This window comes from Myotis davidii, unplaced genomic scaffold, assembly GCF_000327345.1.
Source record: "Myotis davidii unplaced genomic scaffold, ASM32734v1 scaffold37, whole genome shotgun sequence".
Taxonomy (NCBI): Eukaryota; Metazoa; Chordata; class Mammalia; order Chiroptera; family Vespertilionidae; genus Myotis; species Myotis davidii.
In genome coordinates, this window is record NW_006289395.1 from 470266 (window position 1) to 476862 (window position 6597).

Consider the following 6597-nt stretch of genomic DNA (forward strand, 5'->3'; position numbering starts at 1 on the left):
AGCTGCCCTGTCCCCCTCGGGGCGATCCCACGGGGGAATGAAGTGGGCGGTGATGATCCGCGAAACCCTCACCGTGCAAGCCCACGCAGACCCTGGTGAGGCCTACGACCAGCTCCGAAAGCTGTTCACTATGGCTCTTTTTTTTTTTAAATATATTTTTTACAGAGAGGAAGGGAGAGGAATAGAGAGAAACATTGATCAGCTGCACACCCCCTACTGGGGTACATGCCCTTGACGGGAATCGAACCTGGAACCCTTTAGTCCGAAGGCCGACCCTCTATCCCCTGAGCCAAACCGATCAGGGCTCGCTATGGCTCTTGGGTGGCTTTTCTGAGGCCATTGTATTTTTAAATGGGTCAGGGAAAGGGTGATGACTTTCTATTGGTAGATGGCTAGGCCTTGTAATAAGTGAATAAAAGAAGATAATTTAGTAGCCACTAAATCACACTCAGGGACAATACCTCCTTATGAGGCCAGCTTCCGAGGCCTGGGAAAATAGTGAGGGAGGCACTGAGCAGATACCAGGTGCTGTGCCGGCGTTGTCTCCATGAATCCTCACCCACAGTGACCACGTAAAGTAGGCATCATTTTGCACACTCTGTAGACAAGGACACTAATGCACAACTGCAGAGCGACCTGCCCACAGTCACTCAGTGAGGTACTTGGGATTCCGGGTCGTGGCTCTAGTCCTGCCTGGGGTGCTGCTTGAGGAGCAGGACGAGACTGTGTCTACCCTCAGGCCTGTCCTGGCAGCCTCCCCAGGTGGACAGCAGGTTGGAGGACCCAGGTCAGGCTCTAGAGGAGAGGGAGAATGGGATGCCGTCTCCCAGCTCAAACTTTCTCAGCAGTGGGGGAGGGTAGTGGGAACTTTGTCCCTCACCCCATTTGGCCCCTCAGAAGGGTGGTAGGGTCAGTGCCCTTGTCTCCTGCCCTCCTCTTCTTCCCCCGGAGCAACCTTTAACCTTCCACCGACCGTGGGCAAGGCTGCCCGCTCTTGCGCATTCTCACCAGAGTTGTCTGAGCCACAGAGAGGCGTCCGGCTGATTATGGAGTGCGGAGGCCCTCTGGCCAAATCGTGTTGGTTACTGCTACTGCTGCTGCTGCCACCGCCATCTCATAACCACCAGGGACAGGCTCTGAGACAGATCACCCCCACCCAGGTGCAGGAACAGGACAGGGTAATCAGCCCATGTGTTTAAAGGAGCTGCCCTCCTTCTATCTTCCCTCCTCTGTCCGTCCCTGTAACACTGCCTCTCCTCTGTCCGTCTCTGGCATGCCCGTATTCCAGCTTGTTTATTTTCTTTCTCTGATAGGGGATCCAGGACCCTCCTGCTGTGTACCTCAGCAATGGCCCAGGACAAGAGCCTGTCTCTATCATGATCTTTAACCTCACCAGGATCACCAAGTATGGGCTTGACCTAGTCCCCTCACCTACCATCTCCATCAGCTCTTCTCTTTTCCCCATCTCATTGTCCTTCTCTCTCCCTTACCTCCTCACCTCCCCAAACCCCACAAAGACCTTCAAAGATACACCCCATACACAGTCCTTCCTTCGTGTCCATCCAGAGCCTCTTCCTCCTTTGAGTTTCGAACCTGGGATCCAGAGGGAGTGCTTTTTTATGGGGATACCAACCCAAAGGATGACTGGTTTGTGCTGGGACTTCGAGATGGCAGGCCTGAGATCCAACTGCACAACCCCTGGGCCCAGCTTACCGTGGGCGCTGGCCCCCGGCTGGATGATGGGAAATGGCACCAGGTAAGCCAGATCTGGTCCTGAGGAGAAGGGTGTCTTGAGCTGATCTGAGTAAGGGAAACAGAGTCAAGTCATTGGGCATCCCATTACCATTGTCATCTAGTTTAATCTGCACAAAACCCCAGTTATTTCAAAGGGGAATTCTAAAGCTGAGTCAGTATATAAGTAACAAGTCCTAAGTGAGCCAAGGATGCTAGCGGACTCTTCAAGTGCATGTTCTTTCCACTACACTTGGCTGACTCTGAAGAAATCAGTGGAGACGGGTCTCAGGGGTTTCCGAGTTTGCTTCTCCCCTCCTTTCTGCAGGTAGAAGTGAAGATCCTTGGGGACTCAGTGCTGCTGGAGGTGGATAAGGAAAAGGTGCTGCATCTGAGACAGGTCGCTGGGCCTCTGGCCAAAAAGCCCCAGCCCGTCATGAGGATTGCACTTGGGGGACTGCTGTTCCCCGCCTCCAACCTCCGGTTGCCGGTAACTGCCTCACAGGGGTGGGAACCATGACCGAAGCTGTTAAGGCACTGCTGACTGGGTGGCCATGGGGACTTAAGTCCACCCTTTTGAGAAGAGGGGATGGGATAAGAGTTGCCTGGGGGAGGCCAAACGCTTGTGTAATGGAGGGGAATGAACTGAGAGTGGGGAGGCTGGGACTGGGCTCAGGTGTCCTAATTCTGTGTCTTCCCTTCCCACCACGGGCTCCAGCTCATACCTGCCCTGGATGCCTGCCTGCGCAGGGATAGCTGGCTGGACCCACAGGCCCAGATTTCAGTGTCTGCCCCCACTAGCCTCAGAAACTGTACTGTAGAGTCCCAACCTGGGATATTCTTCCCTCCAGGAACTCATGCAGAGTTCCGTCTCCAAGGTAAAGGCTGTTTTCCCCCTCCCTGGCCATCTCTGTATTTGCCTTCTTCCATCTCCTTCCACCGCTATCCCCCTTCCTCCATGAGTCCCTAGCCTTGAGGCCGCAGGAGGATCGTTTCTCCCCCCAGATATTCCTCAGCCTCACGTAGAGCCCTGGGCCTTCTCTGTGGACCTGGGACTCCAGCTGGCAGCGGGCTCTGGCCACCTCCTTGCCCTGGGGACCCCAGAAAACCCTTCTTGGCTCAGCCTCCAACTCCAAGATCAAGTAAGAAGGGGCACTGCCTGTGGTGGCACCTGGTAGCGGTGGAGGAAAGGGGACGTCAAAATGTCAATATTAAGAAGGCTTAAGGGAGCCAGGGACACACCTTAAGGTTGGGGACACCAAGCAGACAGCTTTTATTTATTTAAAAAAAAATTTTATTGATTAGTTTTTTTTTTAGAGAGAGAGAAATCTTGATTTGTGGTTCCACTTACACATGGATTCATTGGTTGTTTCTTTTCATTTATTATTGACTTTTTTTAGAGGGGGCGGTGTGTGGAGAGAGAGAGAGATAGAAAGAGAAACATCGATTTGTTTGTGCATTCTTTGGTTGATTCTTGCACTGACCGGGTATTGAACCCACAACCTTGCTATCTGGGACGATGCCCTGACCAACTGAGCACCCAGCCAGGGCCACAAACAGCTTTTATTTAGATTGTATTATTTACTTGGGGTGGGTGTGGCTTTATGGAAGGTCAAGCCGGGAGAATTGAGGCTGGATTTGGGAGGAGGGAATGGCCAGGAGATAGGAAGTGTGGCTAAGAGGCAGAATGAAGGCAGTTAGGAGGTGGGGCCACAGGAGTAGACGTGGTTCCTTCTCTCCTCCCTCACTTCTGTCCCTGTCCCACACACTCTGCAGAAGGTGGTGCTGTCTTATGGGTCGGGGCCAGGCCTGGATCTGCCCCTGGTCTTGGGACTCCCTCTTCAGCTGAAGTTGAATGTGTCCAAAGTGCTCTTGAGCCAGGGGCCAAAGAAGATCCTCGCTCTGCCTCCCGTGGGCCTTGACTCCCTCCTCAGCCTCTGGGCCCACCCCCAGGGGCGTCTCTTCCTGGGGACTTTGCCAGGTAAGAGAGAGTGCTGTTCAAGTTCCTCACACCATTGGAAACAGCTAACGGCAAGGGAGAAGATAAGAAGGGGGCTCATTGTTAGGGGAAAGAAACATTTTCACAAGATGAGAGAGGATAGGGGGCAGTGGGAGGAAGTGCTTTAGAAAACTTAGTTTGGAGAAAAGACGAAGAGTGGGGAGGAGCTTCAGTATCCGAACCACCCTAATGCCCCCTCCGTGCCACCTCCCTCTAGGAGAGGCCTCTTCTGCCTCCTTTTGCTTGGACGGCCTTTGGGCACAAGACCAGAGGCTAGACATGGATCGGGCCCTGAGCAGAAGCCAGGACATCTGGACTCACAGCTGTCCCCAGAGCCCAGGCAATGCCACTAACACCACCCATTAAATCCCCACCTAAGAACTCCCTTTGAATGTCACTCATTTATTTATTCAACAAATATTTATTGTACAGCCGCAATGTACCAGTCATGTATTGATGAGTACAAACAACCCTGGTTTCTGCCCTCTTGGTGCTCATGGTCCCCTGGGGAAGGCATGTATTCATCGAAGACTAACAAATAAGTGGATAATTAAAAACTCTGATAATGCCATGAAGGAGCAGGCGGGGAGTTAAGAAAACTTGTAGACCAGGAGCCTTAACCCAGACTGGGTTCTTGAGGAAGCAGTGACTTCTCAGACTGAGGTCCCAGCAACAGCACCCGTGGACACACACACCAGCTAGAGATCACTTCCTGGGAACCAGGAACCCACCTCCTTCTCCAGCAGGTATCTACTCCCTTCCCTTTGTTTTTATTTTTAAGGTGAAATTTATTTTAATTATTATTTTAAAATATATTTGTATTGATTTCAGAGAGGAAGGAAGAGGGAGATAAAAACATCAATGATGTGAGAGAATCATCATCGGCTGCCTCCTGCTCGCCCCTCACTGGGGGATCAAGCCTGCAACCTGGGCATGTGCCCTTGACCGAATCGAACCCGGGACCCTTCAGTCGACAAGCTGACGCCCTATCCACTGAGCCAAACCGGCTAGGGCTACTCCCTTCCCTTTGGGACTTTAGCTGCCCCTCTCTAAGGATGGTCCTAAGGGGTTGGTCCGTCAGGTGGAAAGGGAAGAGATTGAATTCTGTTGTCCTTTAGACTGGCCATTGCTGTTCAAGGAAGGAGCAGCAGGGGGCATGAGAGGGTCATAGAGAGATGGGGGCAGGGATTTGGGGGAAAGGGGTGGAGGCATAGGGAGAAAGAAAGAGGGAGGAGAGCACTGGGAGAAGGCAGCCTCTCTCCTCGCCTTGGCCACTTGCATTCTACTCTATTAAGCAAGAACTGGCTTGTGCTGGTCATAGCTGGGAAAAACGGGACAGATTCAGGAACGTCTCTGCCCTGCAGTGGTTCTCAACCTTCTGGCCCTTTAAATACAGTTCCTCATGTTGTGACCCAACCATAAAATTATTTTCATTGCTACCTCATAACTGTAATGTTGCTACTGTTACGAATCGTCATGTAAATATCTGATATGCAGGATGGTCTTAGGTGACCCCTGTAAAAGGGTCGTTCCACTGCCAAAGGGGTCGCGACCCAGAGGTTGAGAACCGCTGCGAAGGCATGATGTTAAAGAATATGGTGACTCAGCCCTCAGCCCCCAGATATTTGGAGAATCCTGGTGCCTCAGCACCTCCCAGGTGCACCCTCCTGCTTCAAGCCTCTGCTCCCTGGGAAACCCTCATGCCCACGCCCCCAGCACCTAGCTCCATCTCCCAGTCTTTAGCCCTCTTGGAAATCCTTGTGTCCTAGCCCAAATCTCCCAACTCCCTAGGGAGCCCTGGGACTGCAACCCTGGGTCCCAATCTCTCAGTCCTCCTCCCTCTCAAGAACTGTTAACCCCCAAAAGGGCTTCTGTCATGAGTGGCACACGTAGGGCAGCTTGATTGCTTTATGTGTGGAATTGACATCAAGAGATTTTGGAAGCATAATTTTTTGGGAGCTGGGTGGCTGGTAATCATCGGTCCTGGTGCCCATTAAAAAAAAAAGAATTGTTAACCCATTCCCCATTTCCAGACCCCATACTAGCCTAGCCTACAGGGTGGCTACAGGGTGAGTTACTTGCTGGCCCTGCTGCCCGCTTCTGCAGGGATCAGCTAAGACCTATCTATATGAGTCCAGGGTAAGGAGGCTCCAGGAGCGTCTGTAGGGTAGAAGACACAAATCCTAGGCCCCTCCTTGGACCCTCCCAATCTCGAGTTTGCAGGGTCTTAAAGCTACCTGCACCCAGTCACGGTGTTGTTTTGTAGGAGAGGCCTCAGCATGGACAGGGAATCCAGATTCAACTCTGGTTGGTTCCTGTGCAATGTTCAGGGTCAGCCTGGGTCACCTGAATATGTCTATTAGGCTGATATTTATTGAGCAGCTGCAGACACTGAGGATGCATTGATGACAAGGAGAGACACAACCTGCTCTTATGAAGCTCACAAAATAGGGCAGGCGTGGCCAGACAGCCCATCGACAAGAGAAATAAGATGATTTCAGATAGTGGCTAGCTCTATAAAAGGAATAAAATAAGATAATGTAATAGGTGGTAGGGGAGAGGCAGCATTAGCTGGGTGGTCAGGGAAACCCTCTCTGAGGCAGTGTCACTTGAGCAAAGACCTGAATAATGAAAAGAAACCGGTCCCCGTGCCTCTAGTGTGCGCCAGTTACTAGAGAGGGTAAAGGGCCTGGCACACCTGAGTCCCCGTCAAGGGGGTGGTTCTGAGTGGCAGCTTGCTGACCTTGTGTCATGAGGCTGGCTTTTCTCTCATCCCTCCACTCGACCTGTTCAGGACACCATGCCCCCAACCTCTTTCTGCAGCCTGCCCTAGATTCCAAGATTCCTGATTACCATTCAGAGCTGTC

The 6597-nt window shown here is 52.1% G+C and overlaps 1 protein-coding gene across 5 annotated transcripts in view; it reads left to right on the top strand.

Moving 5' to 3' along the window:
• The first annotated feature begins 870 nt into the window (after positions 1-870).
• The window catches only part of ATP1B2 (ATPase, Na+/K+ transporting, beta 2 polypeptide), a 21341-nt gene continuing 15614 nt past the window's right edge, over positions 871-6597 (top strand). Inside the window, exons 1-8 of one of the 5 annotated variants that reach the window (XM_015562569.1) lie at positions 871-1160; positions 1314-1405; positions 1567-1756; positions 2060-2221; positions 2450-2609; positions 2737-2873; positions 3508-3712; positions 3948-4125. In XM_015562569.1, coding sequence (XP_015418055.1) covers positions 1047-1160; positions 1314-1405; positions 1567-1756; positions 2060-2221; positions 2450-2609; positions 2737-2873; positions 3508-3712; positions 3948-4096 — 1209 coding nt within the window. In that variant the 5' untranslated portion in view covers positions 871-1046 and the 3' untranslated portion in view covers positions 4097-4125. Of the gene's footprint in view, positions 1179-1313; positions 1406-1566; positions 1757-2059; positions 2222-2449; positions 2610-2736; positions 2874-3507; positions 3713-3947; positions 4126-6597 lie in introns of those variants that run through there. The other 4 variants (XM_015562568.1, XM_015562570.1, XM_015562566.1 and 1 more) reach the window with 4 other exon arrangements.